This window comes from Drosophila gunungcola, assembly GCF_025200985.1.
Source record: "Drosophila gunungcola strain Sukarami chromosome 2R unlocalized genomic scaffold, Dgunungcola_SK_2 000006F, whole genome shotgun sequence".
Classification (NCBI taxonomy): Eukaryota; Metazoa; Arthropoda; class Insecta; order Diptera; family Drosophilidae; genus Drosophila; species Drosophila gunungcola.
In genome coordinates this window covers 1,230,564-1,250,334 of record NW_026453168.1, presented here as the reverse complement: position 1 = coordinate 1,250,334, position 19,771 = coordinate 1,230,564, and the positions used below count along the sequence as shown (strand labels likewise).

Genomic DNA, 19,771 nt, shown 5'->3' with positions numbered 1-19,771 from the left:
GAGTAGTGGATAAGTCTTCAAAACTATAAGTTTATTTAATTTTATTTTTTTTATTAAAAAACTCTTAATATTCCCAAACTTAAAATTATTCTTTCAATGTAATTGTTGTAGTGTACTTAATAAAAAAAATTATTTTTGACATTATGTTTTTTCCCCTTTCTAAATGGTGTATGTCTCCCAGACTTTTTCAGTTTGTCCCACTGTGCAGGACCAAGGCGCAGGCGTCGCATTGAAAGCGAAAATCGAACAGCGTGGGAGTGCGTGTGCGATTGTGTGTGCGAGTGTGTGTGCTTGGGCCAAAGTCAGTTAATCTATTGCCAGCTCAACATATAGACACCGCCAACAGATGTTGGCAGTGTGGAAAATCGAGTGAGCGCAGTTAGAAGCCAAATTTCCTTTTGTTTTGGTGAAGAAAATCCCAGGACTTCCAGAAAATGTCGCGCCTCCTGTTCGTGACACTGCTGGCCTTAAGTCTCGGATGTGTGGCGCCCAGCAGCAGCAGCAACCACCTGCCAGCAGGATTGGCCGTGGATCTGGGACCAGGTGTGAATCTCAACGAGCGTTTCTTCGACCAGGTTCGGGCGCTCATCAAGCGGCGGCTCCAGGAGAAGGGTCTCGCAAAGCCGGAGCAGTCGGATCTGCCACTACCCGTGGCGAACGATGATGCGGTGGCCCTGCAGAACCAACGGAGCTACGACAATGTGCCCCTTCCGGCGGCCAGTGTTCCGACGCCAGTGCTCGTGGAGAACTGGCCCACCGAGCAGCAGCAGCACAGCTTTGGCCAGGTCACCGCCGTGGCCGTGGATCCACAGGGAAATCCGGTGGTTTTCCACCGTGCCGAGCGCTACTGGGATGTAAAGTAGGTCAACAGCTGTCGCTGCCTAGTAACAAGTGTCTATCGCATATGCACATAGAAAAACACAAGACCAGCAATATGATCTTGTTTTCGAAATATATCAGAAAAGGGTCAAAAGAATAGTTGTTATCGTAGTTATAGTTAAGAAGCTTATGGATATACAAACCAAAAATTGCTTTGAAGCTAATAATATAAACTAAATGTGGCAATTATAAAATTCACAATTACCATAAATATTTTAAAATATTTTTTTCCATTTTGTTTACTGGTTAGTAAGCATTATGATAAATTAAAAGTAATGTTGTCCTATACCTTGTATGTTTTTGAGCACTTTACATTTTCATAGTACTTTTATTTTGACCGCAGCTGTATAGATCTGTTAATAGATGTAGACAAAATAATAATTTTAGTTACTTTTTTCCAGCTTTTTTTCCTTATAAACATTTTTTAGCTTAAGATTTAAAATTGTACATATAAATATTTAGTTCGATCAAATATTATTATCAGTTAATATTATTAACAATCAGGCAATAGATCAAATGTATTGTATAATTTTTTAATTTCAAGATTTAAAATGCTATAGACGTACATAAAACTCCTTTATTTAGTATATCGATCAAACCAAATTGGTGAAATCCTTTAATCTTATTCTCGCCATTGCTATTTCAGTACCTTTAACGAGAGCAATATATACTACCTAATTGAATACGGGCCCATTAAGGAGAAGACCATCTACGTGCTGGACGCGAAGACGGGAGCTATTAAGTCCGGATGGGGATCGAGCATGTTCTATATGCCACATGGCATGACCATCGATGGACACGGCAATTACTGGATTACGGATGTGGCCATGCACCAGGCCTTTAAGGTAAATATTTGATTAATTTAAATACGAGACTCTTAGCTGTAATCATTGTTTCAATTAGTTTAAGCCCTTTAGCAACAAGCCACTGCTGACCATTGGCAAGCGATTTAGGCCGGGATCATCCGTTAAGCACCTGTGCAAGCCCACTTCAATTGCAGTGGCCACAACCGGAGAGGTAAGAGGTAGCTGTCCAAATAATTTCGTACTTTAATTCACTGTTATCCCAATCCACAGTTCTTTATCGCTGATGGGTACTGCAATAGTCGCATACTCAAGTTCAATGCCGCTGGCAAGCTGTTACGTACGATTCCCCAGCCACCCGGTGCGTATACTTAATTTTCATACTAAGTGGGAAGATCAAGCTGTTTTTGGTCCTTATATATAATTTGTGTAAACAAAATCTCATTTATTTGGAAACGCATTTTTGCCATTCCCTTGGTATTTTTATGAATTCTTAGTAAATTTGTATATACTTTTCCATGGTATATGTATAAGTCTTCAAAAGCCTTTAAGCTTTATATTTTTTTTGACAAGTTTCTATGACTATTGTTTGGGTAAAATGTTTAAAATAAATATTGTATTTTTAAGGCACCTTTGAATGGTTTCACATTTTCTAACCCACCCATTATGCAGAATTCCTCTCATTGCAGGTTCCTCATGCTATAACATTGCTGGAACACCTGGATCTTCTGTGCATCGCTGACAGGGAGAATATGCGCGTAGTCTGCCCCAAGTAAGGATTATCTTATACTTTAAAAATGTAAATGTATATCAACGACATTTGTTTGACAGGGCTGGACTGATATCCTCCCATGGAGAGGGTGAGCCGGCGGCAACCATCCAGGAACCGGACTTGGGACGCGTTTTTGGGGTAGCCAGCTATGGCGACATAGTGTTCGCGGTGAACGGACCCACCTCCATGCTGCCCGTGCGGGGATTCACCATTGATCCGCGCTCCGAGGCGATCATCGGCCACTGGGGCGAGTTCAAGAACCCGCACTCCATGGCGGTCAGTGTGAATGGATCGGCTTTGTACGTGACCGAAATCGGAACCAACCACCAGACAAATCGAGTGTGGAAATATGTGCTGGCCTGAGCATAAAACCAAAACCCTGAAACAAAAGTCCGACTTGCACTGCGCTCCTTCATATCCCTAGATCCATAGATTCCACTCAATTAGTTATCAGCAGCAAGCGAATGGAAAACGCACACAAAATCAGACACCAAATCGGAAACAGATTAAACAGAACCTAAGCATTAAGCAGAGCCCACACCAAGTACAGTTTAAAGCAACCCATCGTCAGATCAATAGAGATTAGTAAGTGCTTAAGAAATGTGTACAAGTTAAGAATGTAAATTGCTTGGATAACAATACCACAACAAACATAACCTCAGAATCTTATGTTTTGCACTGTAATGAGCAAACGAAAACGAAAACAAAATTACAAAGCAGCTTAAATAGTACATATACTTAAATGTAATAGTTATGCGTAGGCACTAACTAGGCACGAATGTGAGGATGTGGGCACGTGAGCTTGGATAACCGCATGGATTCCGCAGATAACCGGGGGCAACCAGCGCATATAAACATACATTGTGTATCATATTGTAACCTATATCAAATATATAATCGTATCGGTATCTTATCAACTTATCGTAGCCCCATGTAAATTATGTATGTAATAAACTGTTGTTGTTGTGACGTGAACGGCAAGCCCACAGAACACGGGGATTAGATGGTTCAGATCCAATGACTATATCCCCTCAAGGCCAAGGAATGTTAATTCTTATAGATATGTTCTTAAACCTAAGCAAAAAATGTGTATATCCAGCCCTATGTTAGGTATTCGAGCGGCTTAGTTTGCAGGGCAAACACTCTAATTTACAAATAAAAACAGAAATGTTTGGGCATAACTTAAATACTAGCAAATATAAATAGAAAACTTCAACACATATAAAAATAAAAATCTCTAGGGAATGCAACGGCTGTCAGGTGGAATTCAGCCAATGCCTGGCAAATTGCAGAGCCTCGTTTAAGTGCGACAGCCATTCGAAGAGCTCAGATTGAGTATCGGCGGCAAAGAAGACTCCCGATTCGTAATCGGGTTCTTTACCCTGCAGTAGAAAGCTCCTCGCCCGGGCACACAGTTCCCGCGGGGCTGCAGCTATCGAAGATTGCCCACACCCCGGCAGCTCGAGCGAAAAAAGGGGTGATTCATCCAGCAGATTATCTTCATGCTGCCAAACGGATAGCTGCACGCCATCCAGACTGCACCATCTCCGGTTCCAGTTGTGTTTGCTCTTCGGGTCCTGAACATTAAGGTAGCCGGCGAAACGGGCTTTGGGCAGCCGTAAGTCCACTCGTCCAGTAATGGATATAGCCGGGCCCAGATTCGTGGATTTTGTGTGTGTACTTAAGGGCAATTGCCAGGATCGCGAGCTGCGCAGGCAAATCTTATCGCTGGATCTCGTCTCACTGGCCACCAGTTGAAAGGGTGCCAAGTTCATGGCTTGTACTTTGAAAGAAGCATGCAGGCGAAAGCGGGAGATGATCTGTTCGCCACCAGAGCCCGTGGAAGAACTAGAGTTGGCGGAACCTAAATTCCCACTGCCACGTCGCTGTAAGGTAACTCATTAGGAAACTGCTTCCTTGGAGATCTAAATCCACTTACCAGTGACTTGGCAGGCTCCAGAGCCAGCGTGGAAACCTTGCGCAGGCGCAGCATGAAGATCTGGCAGCGCAGCTCCAAGCTTTCCGCCTTCTCACCGCTATAGAACTCCAAGCCACAGTCCCGAAAGAAGGCGCATCCATCCTGGCACTCCACCGATTGCGTGGAGCGAATGCGGCCACCGCACTCAAAGGTGCAGATGTAATGGTAGTTGAAGAACATATCCTGGTTGACATCCGCCCTCACCGGCAGTTCCATGGCATCGATTAGCAGGCACTGGGATGGCCTCCTAGCGGCCAGAGCATCCTCATTTAATTGCGACCCAAGTGGAGCCGACTTTCGCAGGCTGGAGAAGAGCAGTAGTCGCTCGGCCTCCACCATCTCAGCGGAGATCTCCAGCTCTGGCATCTGGCGACATATGCTCACTGCCTGGGCCAGCTGCTCATTGGGGTTCAGCGACTCATTCAGCAGGGAGTCCAGGTTGAAGCTGGCATAGTAGGTGCTACTGTCCAGCTCCCCTTCCGTTTGATTCGACTGATCTCTCGAGAGATTTAGGCTGTGAGTCAGTCGCTGCTTCTCCGCCAGAAAGAAATCCTTCCCCTTGCGATACGAGCGACGCAGGGCGTTCTTCAGCAGGCGGTAGCGAGCCAGAGCGCTGACCGACATCAGCTGGCTGTCACTGGGTATGGGCACCGTCTGCATCAGCTCACCCAAACTGCTGCTGTTGTGGAGGGCAGTGGGATCCTCCGCCCCAGCACCAGCCACTGCCTGCTGAGGGGTTGTGGGGCAACTGAAGCTGAGATTCTGGCCAAATTGACGCAGTGGCGTGACTGGGCCATCGTTTATGTCGATGGTCAGATTGCGCGATGGCTGAAAGATTAATTATTACTCAATTTCTTATGGCCAAAACAAAAACAATCTTATATTTCATATGCGTTTCGGAAAGATTTGGATAAGTACAGTGTGATAGTGGCTATTTACAGAAGTTTCAGTGTCGAATGCAAGCGAAAGCCTTAAGATCTAATGGGAGTCAACAAAAATCTCTACCTTGGTTGTAAACCGCTGGCTCTGCTTCTTTTTGGGAGTGCTCTGGTTAGCCGGCTCCGGCTCAATCTGTCCAGAGCCATAGTCATTCGCCACAAAGGAGCTGCCGGCACTGCACGCCCCTCCCAAACTGTAATCGGCGTACAACTCATCGGCTCCTTCGTTGGGCATGTCGTACGAAACGGAATCCGCAATGGAACTGGTCTGTAAAGGGTTCTTAATAAGAGATATGATGGAAGGTAAAACCCATTCGAGGCCACTTACATTGTGCACCTTTTCCGGACGATCCAATACCAGTTCACTGCGACACAGATTGTCCAGAAAGATCTCGCTGCGCTGCAGGGAGAGTTCCGAACGGGAGAGATTTCGATTCTTTTTTGGCGGTGAATGCTGCTCGCTGATATTGTTCAGGGATTGATGGGTAAGCGGAGTTGGCGACTTCAGTTTGGGCTGCCGAATCACAGAGGAGTCTGTGGTCTGACTGGCTGAGCAGGAGGATTCAGCACCACTCGGTTCCTCGGGCAGTGGCATGAACTGAAAGAAGTTGCCGTTCTTCATGGATTCCTGTAGAAAGTGACCCAAGGCCACAGGCTGACTGGGAGCACTCAATGGAGGTTGAATCGCCTGCGGGGTTAACTGAGGTGGCATAGGCTGGCTAGTTTTCTTAGGTTGTACAACATTATAAGTTATCTGGGGCTGGCTAACAGGCGCAATTAGCTGTGGCTGAGAAGTAGTCTGCACATTTATCTCTGACTGGACAACCAGGGACTTCATCTGCGGTGAGTTCTTCGGCGCCTTCTGCACCCTGGCGTACATAGCACTGAGATCGGCAGGCGAAGGCGATGGATCCGGCATGGACTCACTCACATATGCCGTGGAGCTTCCCGTTGGAGTTGGAGTCGGATTTATTCTCTTCGCTGCGGTCTTATCCTCATGATGTGGACTTCCTCTAATCCGCAGGCAATCCTCCTCGATTTCCGAATAAATGGGTTCGCTGTCGAGATCGCGCTGTAGACGTGTAGTCGCCACAGATGTGGTTACCAGACTGCTGGGACCATCTGTGCAGTCGAAGCTCTCGGCTTGATGATGACTGCGCTCATGAGGATCAAAGCGAGAGCAGTCCTGGGAAAATGTTAAATTGAATAGGTAATTTTAATAAAACATAATTAATTTATTAAATGTATATATAAAATAAAAAAAGGGGGTTTGACTGTATCGAACCTTTTCTATTTAACAGTAAGGATTTGTTTCAAGCATGTATTTAATTAACATCAAGTTATGGCTTGACTCTTAACTTTGTGATAAAATAAAATTTTAGACCGTTACGACAAATTAAGATTGTTACTTAAAAAAGCATTAAAAAATTGGCCCAAGAAGGACACTTAGTTTTATCTGTGATTAACATTTTTGAAGAAAGGTAATACTGTGAAGGTTTTTTATATATGAAAACTTAAGCCCCTTGAGTGTGGACTGTATTTTAATTGCTCTCATATTCCAATTTCAAATTTCGATAGTCTGAATGCCAGTGTGTTATCGATATCAGCTGCAGTGCAGCCCAGCGAAGAGCGCAAAACGGACGACGCAACAAGCAAGAACAGCTGACAACAGCATATTTTCCCTTTCCCCTGGCGAATTCGAACGCCATCCGAAAACAATCCGGAACAGAGGCATTTAAAGGGGACCAGGAGCACATTCACATGGCGAGGCGAACCTGAGGAGATGTACAAATCCCTTCTCCGCAACGCTGCACTCCAGGCCAGGACCCATATCATCCGGAGCAGCCACACAAAAAAGGCAAACGGAAAGCGCAAACAAAAATCGGAGGAGATGGAGACGGGCTACGACTTCAACAGGCGGTGGACGCCAGTGGGAGAACAGCCTAGAACGCGAGCTCCCCACAATTCGTCCACCTTCAAGCTGGTCTCGTACAACATCCTGGCCCAGGACCTTCTGCTGGAGCACCTCTTCCTCTACGTGGGCATCCCACAGGAGTTTCTCAGCTGGCGTCGCCGGCAGCAGAATCTTCAGCGGGAGCTGATCAAACTGGATCCAGACATCCTGTGCCTGCAGGAGATGCAGTTTGATCACCTGGGGCTGCTCGTACAAGGCTTGCGCATGGGCAACGGCAAACGGCTGGCCTATGTTTACAAAAAGAAGACTGGACATCGCACGGACGGATGCGCCATTGTTTATGACTCCTCAAAGTTCCAGTTGCTGGACCACCGAGCTGTGGAACTGCATGACCAGGAGGTGGCTCTGCTCAATCGCGAGAATGTGGCCCTGTTTGCCAAGTTTCGTTTCAAAAAGAAGCAGGATCAGCAGAAGGAGTTCGTGGTGGCCACGACGCATTTATTGTACAACCCTAAAAGAGATGATGTGCGCTGCGCTCAGGTGGGCAGAATACTAGAGGAGCTTCACTCCTTCTCTACGGACACACCTATTGTCCTAACTGGTGACTTCAACAGTCTGGAGAACTCGTCTCCCATTGAACTACTCATCGAAAAGAGCGATGAAGTGGAATCAGAAGCTAATCCTGCGCCTCTGCGCTTCGAGCTTATCGATCCCGGCGAGCGCACAGCCTCCACATACCAGAACAACTGGATCACTGTGGACTACATCCTGCGCTCGCTTGGATCACGGAGCAGGCACAAGCTTCTGCCCATCAGCGTCTATTCACTGCCATCGATCAGCCGCTGCAGCAGCGTGGGACAGATCCCCAACCACTATTTGGGTTCGGATCACTACGCCCTGGGCGCCAAATTCACAGTTGTCTAGTTGTTCAGCATTTAAGTTTGTCGCTTTATCCCGGACTCGTCAATAAAGATACGAAAGCTGATAAGTCGTATTGAACATTTGGCTTTCAAAATTAAAAAACAAAAAACTCGCCAAAAGGGCAAAAAGATTAAAGAATTCTTAAAACGAATATTCCAGCGTTATAACAAATAAGAATTTGAATGTTTCAAGAAGTATTAATATTAAACGAAACGTTTTCGTTCTAATTATTTAAAAATTATGTATGTAGATAACAAAAAGAAACTTACCCGGAAAGTGCGCAATGCCCGTTCATCACTAGCCTCCAACTTGGCTCGAATACTGCTCAAAAGATAGCCCATTTTGGTGATGGTAACGTCCTGATCGAGGTCCTTGTGGAATGAGCGATATGTGGTGGGTGCCGCCTCCGTTTGGAAATCCAGCTTGCGAGCTCTATTAGCACGGGGCAACTTCTTTGGAGGCGTCGGAGCATCTACCTTGCGCTCGAAGTCAAAGTAGGGCTGCTCCCTGTCCAACTGCTGGCGGGTAGATGTGGTCGTTCCCGAGGGCGTGGTCTGCATGGGCGAGTGGTAGCTGCCTGGCGGAGACTGGGAATGTAGTTCCAGCTGGGAAGTGGAGGTCTGCACGCCCACAGTGCATTTTTTGGGAGTGATTTTGATCGGTTCTTCCGTTAGATTTTCCTGTTGATTCGACTTTTTGGGCGATACGAAGCGCAGGATCTTCTTTTTGGAGGTATTTAGGAAATTCTTAGACTTCTTCCCCAAGTTTTTCGATTTGTTACCCTTCCAGGGGGATAGATTTCGCCACTGCTCGCCCCAGATGAACTTCTGGCTGGCCTGACCGCCAGCTGTTCTAATTCCACTAGGATATTTTATGGGCGTCTCCTTGTGTACCATATTTGATGCTAGGTTCTCGCTCATACTACCATCCACGGTGTCCAAGGAAACCTTTGGAACTACAGGCTGAGGCTGTGCCCTAGGCAGTTGCCATCCAATGGCCACTTGCGGTTCTGCTTGGGTCCTAAATTCGCTGGCTGTCTTGCCCTCGTAGTTCAGCATATCGGTGATCTTGGGCTCCGTCCAGCCAAGAATTATTTCCTTGGCGGGCGCACTTTTCCGGCTGCTTTCCTGCCGTATATTCCGGGCGTAATTCGAGCCCCTTTTGGACTCCACCACGCGTTCAATGTCGCTGAGTGAGGGGCAGGTGGGCAGATGTTTGTGGCTCCGGGGCTTCTCCACCTCAGCTAGATGGTGACACAAAACTCGTGAGATCATTGACAATCCAAAAGTCCAGGAATTGAAACCGTAACTCAAATGTTTTGGAACACAATTCTTTATTTGGTAAATACATTTGAATTTTAGTTAAATTAATTCTTTTGGTACTTTGTATATCTAATTCGATTTGGTTACGGTTTCATTGTTTTGGGCCTGGGCTGATTACTTACCCATGGGATAGGATCTGCGCTGGCCGTCCTTCCGGCGCGAGGAGTCTATTTTACTGCCAGGTACTTGAACACCACGTTTGCGCAGAAACTCGTCCAGAACTCGTTCCGCCTCCCGCACCGAAGGATTCGTAGAGGTGAGCGAGGATTGCGAGAGCTTGCCGTCCAGACTTTGGGAGCTGCGGCGCGGTGGTTTCGGCGGCGGCTGCTGCGAGTCGCGCGTCTTGAAGTTGACTTGACTCAGAGAGAGGCGCTTTTGCAGGAGTCGACCTCCTGCGCCAGAACTTCGACAAGATCGGGAGCTTCTACGACTTGTGGGCTCCGTGGGCAATACATCCTCGTCGAGTCCCTCTTCGACAGCTGATTCCTGCTCACTGATGTTGGACAAAACCGGGGCTGAAGGTTTGTGGGGTATGGGCTCGTACGATTTCATTTTGGTGGTGCCTTTTAGGTTTTGGGAGCTCCTGTACCGGCAGCTGGAGCCCGAAATTGGCAATTTTTGGCGATTTACGCGCACCTCGGACACCACACAGTTGTCGCGCAGCTCCTGAATGATGTGGATGAGCGGTTCATCGTCGCCGCCCACAGCTCTCAAGCGACTGACAGCGGTTAAAGGAGATTTGAAGCTGGATTTTATGTTGGCCGGCTCGCTCTGACGACGTTTGTCCGCCTGCTGCCGCTGGCTGCCCAGATTATTCTGCTTGGTGGCGGGCTGGAAAAAGGGTTTAGAATGTGTTTCATTTTGGATGTTGAGTCTGATAGAGATTAACGAACCTTAGTGCTCTCGGAACGCCTGCTGCGCCGTGGTAGTCGCACGTGCTGGTCACGTGGCGGCGCCGCGGAGCCGCAATCCCCGCTGTCGCTGGTGAAGCAGTAGCAGAAGCCATTCTGGCAGGGCTTGCCCTTGCGCTCCTGCTCCTTGTTGCAGCGATTCTGGTTGATTAGGTCCGCATCCATGGTCCTTCGGATGCGGGGCATCTGCCTGGGCATGTTGTTGTTGTTGTTGTGGTTGGTCTCGCAGTCGCGACTTTGGGTGGAGACCCTACGGATGCGGCGTGCCCTAAACTCATCGATGCACTCCTGCAAACTGAACGAAGACGTGGAACCAGTTTCAGCGGAATCCTCCTCCTCCTCTTCCTCCTGCTCCTCCCCCTCTTCTTCCACTAGAGCATGACTAGAGAACTTTGAGCCTGCAAAGATCTGAATGCCAAGACTCTGTTAACATGCAATTGCAAATGAAATGTGTGTTTTTAATGCTTACTGTGGCCATTTTTCTATGTATTTACAACTGATAAGGCCAGCTGCATGTGGTCCACTTTTACACGTTGCACGCTTTCTACTCCGGCATCGAGGTTTTCCAATCAAAAGAAAAACGACGCTTCGCCTGCATTATTGTATTCCCTTTTGTGCCGCTTCTTCTTTATCAAAAGTGGGAGAGTGTTTAACAGCCCTGTCTTTTGTCAGAGATGAGCATTTGGCTGGGAAAATGTGACCAACACAAATAGTTAAAATCAGCTAATATATATACAAGAAGAGATGTGTCGTATAACTTGTATTATAAGTACGTTGTTAATTTAGTTTTCTATTTTATGCTAATTCTAACAATGCATTTAGAAAAAAAGGAATACAATAATTTTTACCAAACTATTTAAAAATATTAATGAACATAAAAAATAGCTAAATCTTAAATAGAAAACTTGGCATCGCTAACTAAAGAGAAACAGCTGTCAGCTGTTTGCGGCGTGAGGTTACGTCTTCTCTGATTACGAAAAGTCTTACCAATTTGTTTAAAACGCTTTTTAATTAAATATAATTATAAAATGTCAAACAGCCACTTGTTCTTGAAGTCTGGCTTCCCACGAGCTCCCCTGCAAAATGGACTGGGCCGCTATGTTTGCCAATTGCAGAGGATTACACTTAAGTTCTGCAAGAATAATGGATCCAGCAGGGGCATGCGGTATGGAAAAATCATATTATTGTACTTTAAAAATAGTTAAAATTATAAACATTTTACAGCGATTTTATTGAGAACCACCTGGTGGACTTTGCGAAGGAGAATCCCGGCATTGTGGTCTATGTGAAGCCCAGACGCCATCGCACTCCAGTTTTGGTGGGGGAGTACTGTGAGTACTTGATAATTTAAAAAGCTCAACATTTAATCTTAAAATAATTGGTTTAATTTTTAAGTTAAATAGACTTCTTTATTTTCGATAATTACGAATTGGCATGTTTTACATGCTATCTAATCAAAACAATTGAAAACAAGGTATTCTGTTTTAAAAATTTGTTTAAAACCCAATACCTAAATGGTTCAAGAGTTCTTAATATCACCAAACAATTGCTATTTTTAAAAACGATTTAAAAATTATAATTTTAAAACAAGAATATATACAAACTAAAAAACATTAAAATACTTCTAGTGAACGGCGAGCGGGAGTGGATGAGCTGCAGGAACAGCACTCAAGAGGAGATCTCCAAGTGGATTGACCTGCTAAAGACCCAAAACGGCAGCTCCAGTTCGCTGCGTCTGCGTAAAATGTGGCACACGGATGTGCCATCCATCCAGGGCCCGTGGACACCATTCCTACTGCGTTCACCAGATTCCCAGGTGTACCCCAGTGAAGAGGCATCCAAGCCACTGGATACACCGCAAACCGCCACCGAGAAGCTGATCGAGCTCTTCCGACAGCAGCAACTCGAAGCTGGCGAAGAAGCCCACGAAGTTTTAAACAAAAAGAGGGCCGAGTAATAGTTGTATAGAAATTAAGACTTTTTGGTAATTGTTGCTTTTATTTTTATAGTCAACATTGTTATGTTGGTAAACAAATAAATATTTAAAATCTAAACGACTAAAATTGTGCTTCCTCCGCTTGAAATATCGATCCAGAAGTTATTGAAAAATTCGAACAACTTATTGTCCCCTTTAGCGTTGTTTGATTTCAGATAGTTTCGATATGTTTCGGGCTGTTGGAATATCATTGTGGGAGTATCATAAATAATGCTTAAGGTTACTGACCCCTTTGAGGCTTGGAATACATATAGAAATACAAATTAATGTGCGAACCAGACTCTCAGACAAAAGAAGTCGCGGTGTAAACAGGTTATGGTGACAACTTAGAATAAACAACTTAGCATGGACTAATGCTTACAGGTGATTTAGGTGATTCCGATCAGCAACGATCAGTTAAGTACGTAGGGGTCTGACTAAGACGGTGTTTGTGGGGTACATATACAGGTAATTGCGATTGGATACAGCGAGTTTTAAGAGTATCAAAAATTAGACCACGAATAATTGCTTATGTGCTGAAGTATTTTCCATTTAACACTTAGACTTACACATATAAAGTTACACGCACGCATACGATCAACGACTTACACACCGATAAAAGCATTTTGCTCGAGTTTACAATTTCCGTTTGGTTAATTCCTTTGGCGAAATGCATTTGGTTTCTCCTAATTATTACTATATAGACCTTGAGTACACAAATGTTAACGTTGTCATCAAAATAATCAATACGGACGTCTTTACACTTTTGATATTGTTGTCAATGGTATATCACTAGTTAAACTAAATTAAACTCTTGTTTAAACACATGTCTTTTTTCCCTTCATTCCCAGCCATTCCCTTACTGTCGCTGCTGTTTCATATCTATATCTAGACTTTGTAATTTGGTGTTGGTGGGTGGGCTTTTAAGCAAGCATTTTCCATTCGCAACTAGCTACTGTCGGCTTTTTGGTTTTGATGATAGCCTTTCTTTCATAGCACGCAATGACAGCTCAGTTCGGTTGCCGGTACTCCTCAGATGTCGCCCGTTTCCATCGCAGCATTTATGTCTGCCACAATCTTTCCCATCACCTCGCGATAGGGGGAGTCCGATCGGAAAGCCGTTTCCAGCAGCGTCTCCTCCCCGAAGAAATCGAACACCTCGTCGATGCGGCCCAGCGATTTCTCTGTGAGATGCGGCTGCACAATCGACTTCAGCGCCACTTGCGAATCGGCTATTGACTTTTGCAGGTAGGCCAGGTCGAAGGTGAAGTCCACCTCGTAGAATGATATGATGGAGAGCTGGGTGTTCTGCAAAATGTAATAATATTTCAGTTTTAGAAATAAATGGTTCTAGTTTTGGGTAAACACGTAACATCAATTATAATCAAAGTAGTCTCACCTGAAACTTTCTCTTAAAGTTCTCCGCCTTTTGCAGCTCCTCCTCGCTGAACTGATTGTTCCGGTGGAGAACACCGATCTTGATCACGATTTTGATGATGTTCTTGATCAACTTCTCCGCCTTGGCCTTGTTTCCGGTGTGCATCTTGCACAGCCTGTACAGGTTGTCCAGCAGCGAGGCCGTCGTCCCATCGATAAAGGTCTTCGCGATGTTTTTGGTGGCCATGCGTGAGAGGATTTTCTTCTGCGCCCGCAGCCCGATATCGTGCGACTTGAAGACATTTTCAGCCATGACTAAAGCGGAAGGGAGGGGTGCGGATTCAGATATTATTATCGCTGCATATTCATTGAATAAAGCATTGTGGTGAAGCAATTCGAGCAACTTAAACCATCCAAACAAAACGGAGAAACAACTGAGCAACCAAAGAAAACTGAACTGAACTGAACTGAAGTGGCAACTGAAAAGCAAAAGCGAAGTAGATCCGCACTTTTCAGCGTTTTACCTTCCAAGTTCCAGTAGTCGACGCTCCAGAGCAGCAGACATTGACGAAGACCGGCCACCGACATCGTTGCTATATATCACACATATATTACACCGATTCCAGTTGCAAGCATTGATAAGGGAATTACAGATATAGAAACATAAATGATTGGGAAACGTCATCATCACCGTATCTCTAGATAAAGCAAACCTCCTTCTTTCTTTGCTTCGGTTACTTTGTTTTTCTTTGTGTTTTAACTGAAGTGGGCAATAATACAGTCTACATGGCCTAACTTTGACTAGGATGAGTAATATAAAATATAAATGTTTAATTTAATATACATATATATTTAATTAATTTAATACATGAACTAATTTCAGGTTCAAGTCAATACAAAATTAAACAAGACAAAAACAAATATACAGAAATTGAACTTTTTATAAATTCATTATCATGCATTCGTCACAAAAAACTCTTGTGTGCAAAAAACTAGTGATAATGATAATTTCTTAGAAATAATATTTGAAAGTATGTATATAAAACCGTGGTTGTTAAACACAAATGACACAAGTTATGCTGTTCCTTATATAGAGATTCGACCGTATTAATAATTGATGACCAACTGTGCCCCTTTTGGGTGGCTTCACTAACCGTATGTGTATATAAGGTCGTTCTAACGGCGACGAAGCGCGTGTCGTACGTGTTGGAGCCTTAAATGGAAATGCGGCAGCTTTTCCAACTGTCCAAACAAGGAGTCTAGACCAGGGCTAGCAAACCATGGAATCCCCTTGCGGGTCAGCAGAGTTCAAGCTCTCAAATACATATAGGTATTAGCCAGAACCCACCCAAGTCGTAACTAAACTTAATCCAGGGCATCCCTGGCTGCTAATTTAACTAAGTGAATTCCAGTTCCAGTTAGATAACGTCTTGCGTACATATAGAACCGTGTCATGACACGGACCGCTCCAAATGGTTAAGGTCACGCAAAGTGCAATAAAATGGTCGGTCCGAAAGGAGGCCTATCCCCAAACAAAAAGGGGGGAGTGTCAGTGGGTGGGTGGGCGCCGACCAAGGACAGCAGTGGAATGCGGAAATGCGCTACGGCCAAAACATTTCGGCACTTGAGTTTGTCTGGGCCAACTTTTTCTTTCACTCCTTTAACTAATGAGTTTTTGGAACACCGTTTTTGCATTTGCGTGTTTTGTTTTCTCAAGGGGGGTTTTCTTTGCCTACTGGGTGTTATTGATTGCAACTGGTGTTCCCGCCCCCCTAAAAAACCAGAATAGAATTCCAACTTTGGCGCTCTGCCCGCTCACCTGTGTTTTTGTTGCTGCAGTCCTTGAATCGTATCCTTGAGTCCTTCTCCTCCTGTCTGTGAGTGTGTGTGTGAGTATATAATGACCTATCCAGTATTTTGACTGCTAGCACAAGCAACTAAAAAGGGGTAGCTGCATTTAAATGCGCAAATTGTAAACGATTCGCAGCGATCTTTATGCGCAACTTTGATTAAACATAAAACAAGTCAGCGAACAGCAACAAAAAACAAAATATGAGCCAGTGTGACCGGCTGCTGCAACTGGCCAAATCATACAAACAATGGATTTGTCAATGTTTTGTCACAGTTAGTAGTTGTTGGTATTTTTAATGTAGCCTTAACAAACGGCATATGAGGTGCAAGGATTTTTATTTTGTTCAATTTTTTTTTAACAAATGTTTTTGTTCAGTTATTTAATTTTTTTAAAAGAGCAGAGAATTATTTGCATTCCGTAACGTAAAATAACAGATCAACAACGTATGATTATACATTTATATTAAATTTTTTAATTCTTTAAAGTCAGAAAATTATTTCCAATTCATAATGTAAAATAACAGTATGTTTGTGTTACTATTAATTACAAAACTGTTGAGTTCAGCCAACAAAAAATTATTAAGTTAAGAGTTCAATGTTTGGTTTAAAACATTAAATTCAATTGGGATCGAAAAGATGCACTTCTAAATTATCTATTTTGACCGTTAGAGTGAGTTTTTTGTTATTCAAATATTTAAAACTGTATAATATATGGAGATATACCGCTTTTGTAATTTTGGCGGTTTTTTTCGCTCCAAATAGTATAGTTTACCTATCCGAAGACGGTCACACTGCCCAAAAGTCCAGCTGCGTCGTTGAAAAATATTTTCGATGCATCGTAGGTTGTTTTATTTCAAAGGAAATAGCAATTAATATAGTGGAAAACGAGGAATTAAAGGAGCAGTCGCCCAGCGGATTGCAGGATGAACATATACAACAAGTTGCGGGCCAGGGAGCATGGATACGGTGAGTTTTTCGCTTGGCGGGAGAATCTCACTTTTGGCGCTCGAATTTCCTGCAAGCAAAGGTGTTGATTTCAAAAAGGGTTCAAAGGGTTTGCCATGGCTTACTACCAGTTTTCCAGCGATGTGTTAAACTAGCTTAGAGGATCGTTTGTGGGACGCGAGAAACCCGATTAGTTGCCCCATTAGAAACTGCTGATCTTGCAGAAAATCCGTAGAAAACTATGGCATAGCCACGGTACTAATTTCATAATGTCCCATTTGGAAATTTTTCACAGCCAATGAGAGGACCTACGACTTCGCGCTGCGTCGCCTTTCCGTGGCCAAGGAGGACAGCTGGCGGGGCATCGCGCCGGCCAACTACTGCCCGGACTTTAATCCGGAGCCACCGATCTTCTCCGCCAAGTTCGCCAACTGCGATGGCTACCGGCACATCCTGGCGATTGCCAACGAGGACGGCAAGATCACGCTGCAGGACACCACGCAGCGGAATCACCAGCCGGAGGAGCAGTCCCTGGTGGGTCCCCAGTGCCACTACAACGCTGTCTTCGACTTGGAATGGGCCCCCGGCCAGATGCGCTTCGTCTCCGCCTCGGGGGATCACACGGCCCGACTGTGGGAAGTGGCGGGCTCCGGCATCCGTGGCCTGAACTCCTATGTGGGCCACACAAGGTCCGTCAAGTCGGCTGCCTTTAAGCGCACCGATCCCGCTGTCTTCGCCACCGGCGGACGCGATGGCGCCATTCTCATCTGGGACATCAGGGCCAACCTGAACATGGACCTCACGTCGCGCGTGGACAACTGCATCTATAGTGGCCACACGGGCGGACCGGGCACCCCAGTTTCCCAGCGAAAACAGCGCACACGCACACCCAAGATGGCAGGGGGAACCACATCGAGCAGCATTACGGGCTTGGCCTTCCAGGATAACGACACGCTGATCTCCTGCGGCGCCGGCGATGGAGTCATCAAAGTGTGGGACCTGCGGCGGAACTACACGGCCTACAAAAAGGAACCACTGCCCCGGCACAAGTTACCTTATGCCGGCCATTCCACCTTCCGGGGCTTCACCAACCTCATTGTGGACGCTTCCGGCACCAAACTGTATGCCAATTGTATGGACAACACCATCTATTGCTACAACTTGGCTTCCTACTCGCCCCGCCCGCTGGCGTGCTACAAGGGTCTGCTGAACTCCACGTTCTACATCAAGTCCTGCCTCAGCCCGGATGGAAAGTATCTGCTGAGCGGAAGCAGCGACGAGCGGGCCTACATCTGGAACCTAGATCATGCCGAGGAGCCGCTGGTGGCCCTAGCTGGACACACAGTGGAGGTAACCTGCGTGGCCTGGGGCTCCAGTCACGACTGCCCCATCGTCACCTGCAGTGATGATGCGCGGCACAAGATCTGGCGCATTGGACCCGACTTGGATGGCCTCAGTGAGGCGGAGCGGGCGGAGAAGTACCGAGGAACTGCCTCCTATGTCAGGGAATTCGGCAAGAGGAGTGCAGGTCCATCTACCGGAAATCACAAGTACAATCTGCGTGATCTGGAGTCGACGCCGAGGTCACTGAAGCGTCTGATGGATCAAAACGAGCGGACTCCTGGCTCTGTGGAAAAGACGACCACAAAGCGCTCTTTTCTGGATATGCTGGGCGTGGCTGGTGGCGAGACGGAAGGCTCGGAGCAGCCCCAAAAGCGAGCCAAACCGCTGGAGTCCCGTGGCCGGCGGCTCTTTGGACCTTCTAGCCAGGAAACCACTTGCCGGCACATACAACTTCAGCCCATAAGTGAAGAAGAGGCCTCGCCAAGCAAACGCCAAAAGGAGAACTCTGCGGCGGAGGATGTATCGCCTCAGCCCAAGATCCTAAGCACGCCAAGTCATTCGCCCTTGAGTGAGAACGTGAACCACATGTACACCTCCCCGCCAACCACTTCAGCGGCAGCAGCAGCTGCGGCAGAGGCATCCAATCCACCGCCCATCTCCGCCATAATCTACTCGCCCACCTCCAATCTGCCCAACTATGTGGTGGACGGCGAGGCCCCCCATTTGGGCATCATGTCGCCCAAGCGGAAGGCCAAGGAGAAGGTGGACTGGCTGACGAATATTCGCAAGCAGAAGTTAATGAGTGGCCGGGCACATGTGACGCTGAGCGATAAGATCAGCGAGGAGCAGCAGGCGGACGTACTGGCATCTCCGCGACTCCAGAGCCTGCGGCAATCCGAATGCAGTCCCCGGTTGCAGGCCACGCCCCGCAGGCGCATCTCCCACACGGATGCAGGCGGTGGCACACCAGCTGGCAGCTCCTCCCATTCCCATTCCCACACACAAGCTCAGCCAAGGACCCCAACTTCTAGTAGGAGAAACAGCGAGACGACACTCTTGCGATTCTTCAGCATCCAGCGGAGCAGCAGTGTGCCGGCGGATGAAACGACGACGGCCACAGCTGCTCCCGCCTCCCCCACTCCCCCTGCCGTGACTGCTCCCGCTGCCACGCCCCTTAGCCTGCGTACGCCCACCGCGGCGGTGGGCAGCGATTGACGCGGGGCCTCGCGCTTCTTTTTCCATTCAAAGGGCAGGTCACAACACCACTATTGCACTTGTAGTTTTAACCGGACATTGTTTAAGTTATTTTATGTAGATCCTAGGTTGCATATATCGCGGGACGAGTTGGTAACCAACTCCCCGCCATTTGTACAGCGCCCATACAAAAGACTAACGTACCCAAATAAAAGTAAGTCAATTTTCAACAGCTTGTTTTGATTAATCATAAGAAATGTGTACAACGCTTAATGATGGTTTTGAAAACCATATCAGTTTGGACGGCAGTACACGTAGTGACGATGAGCAGAATTAATTAATTAGTTAATCTGCTGTGATGGTCCGATCATCAGGCGTAATAGATAAATCGAAGTGTAGCTAAAAGAAAATAAATGGTTCTGGAGAAAGAACTGTGTAAGTTAATAGAAAATATTTAGAAAATTGGAACTGTTGGGCTTGGTTTTGGCCAATTGCACAGCCTAGTTATATTCTGGTTGAAAAAAAGCGTGGAAAGTCAACCACATGCTATGAATTCAATTCTCCGTTTCAAAATTATTCAAATACTTGTGAAAGTGCGAGTGTCACCTTGTTTTTTGTTTGTTTCTCTCAATATATATTTTAAGCA

The 19,771-nt window shown here is 46.0% G+C and overlaps 6 protein-coding genes across 8 annotated transcripts; 4 read left to right on the top strand and 2 right to left on the bottom strand.

Moving 5' to 3' along the window:
* Positions 1-256: 256 nt before the first annotated feature.
* LOC128255154 (peptidyl-alpha-hydroxyglycine alpha-amidating lyase 2) lies at positions 257-3,163 on the top strand. Its single transcript, XM_052984698.1, has 6 exons — positions 257-859; positions 1,526-1,724; positions 1,783-1,896; positions 1,956-2,043; positions 2,355-2,454; positions 2,514-3,163. The coding sequence occupies exons 1-6, from the start codon at positions 435-437 to the stop codon at positions 2,815-2,817; spliced, it is 1,230 nt and encodes a 409-aa protein (XP_052840658.1). The 5' UTR covers positions 257-434; the 3' UTR covers positions 2,818-3,163.
* A 159-nt stretch (positions 3,164-3,322) lies between these two features.
* On the bottom strand, positions 3,323-11,063 carry LOC128255153 (uncharacterized). Its single transcript, XM_052984697.1, has 8 exons — positions 10,909-11,063; positions 10,422-10,847; positions 9,651-10,359; positions 8,476-9,449; positions 5,699-6,556; positions 5,438-5,638; positions 4,394-5,260; positions 3,323-4,340 (listed from the first exon to the last, which is right to left on the bottom strand). Exons 1-8 carry the CDS (start codon positions 10,915-10,917, stop codon positions 3,711-3,713), a joined length of 4,674 nt encoding a protein of 1,557 aa, XP_052840657.1. The 5' UTR covers positions 10,918-11,063; the 3' UTR covers positions 3,323-3,710.
* LOC128255156 (protein angel) lies at positions 6,998-8,361 on the top strand. The gene has a single exon (XM_052984699.1). It carries the CDS (start codon positions 7,154-7,156, stop codon positions 8,207-8,209), a length of 1,056 nt encoding a protein of 351 aa, XP_052840659.1. The 5' UTR covers positions 6,998-7,153; the 3' UTR covers positions 8,210-8,361.
* A 305-nt stretch (positions 11,064-11,368) lies between the features above and the next one.
* On the top strand, positions 11,369-12,493 carry LOC128254865 (39S ribosomal protein L43, mitochondrial). The gene is made up of 3 exons (XM_052984213.1): positions 11,369-11,604; positions 11,664-11,770; positions 12,068-12,493. The coding sequence occupies exons 1-3, from the start codon at positions 11,468-11,470 to the stop codon at positions 12,394-12,396; spliced, it is 573 nt and encodes a 190-aa protein (XP_052840173.1). The 5' UTR covers positions 11,369-11,467; the 3' UTR covers positions 12,397-12,493.
* Positions 12,418-15,875, bottom strand: LOC128254864 (tumor necrosis factor alpha-induced protein 8-like protein). Of its 3 annotated transcripts, none has more exons than XM_052984209.1 (4): positions 15,611-15,875; positions 14,316-14,384; positions 13,814-14,106; positions 12,418-13,722 (listed from the first exon to the last, which is right to left on the bottom strand). In XM_052984209.1, the coding sequence occupies exons 2-4, from the start codon at positions 14,377-14,379 to the stop codon at positions 13,447-13,449; spliced, it is 633 nt and encodes a 210-aa protein (XP_052840169.1). In that variant the 5' UTR covers positions 14,380-14,384; positions 15,611-15,875; the 3' UTR covers positions 12,418-13,446. The 3 variants fall into 3 exon arrangements, with proteins under 3 accessions (XP_052840169.1, XP_052840170.1, XP_052840171.1); XM_052984210.1 differs by lacking the exon at positions 15,611-15,875 and adding an exon at positions 14,946-15,567; XM_052984211.1 differs by lacking the exon at positions 14,316-14,384.
* Positions 15,876-16,426: 551 nt separating this feature from the next.
* On the top strand, positions 16,427-19,355 carry LOC128254895 (protein lethal(2)denticleless). Its single transcript, XM_052984250.1, has 2 exons — positions 16,427-16,608; positions 16,883-19,355. Exons 1-2 carry the CDS (start codon positions 16,566-16,568, stop codon positions 19,144-19,146), a joined length of 2,307 nt encoding a protein of 768 aa, XP_052840210.1. The 5' UTR covers positions 16,427-16,565; the 3' UTR covers positions 19,147-19,355.
* Positions 19,356-19,771: the final 416 nt, after the last annotated feature.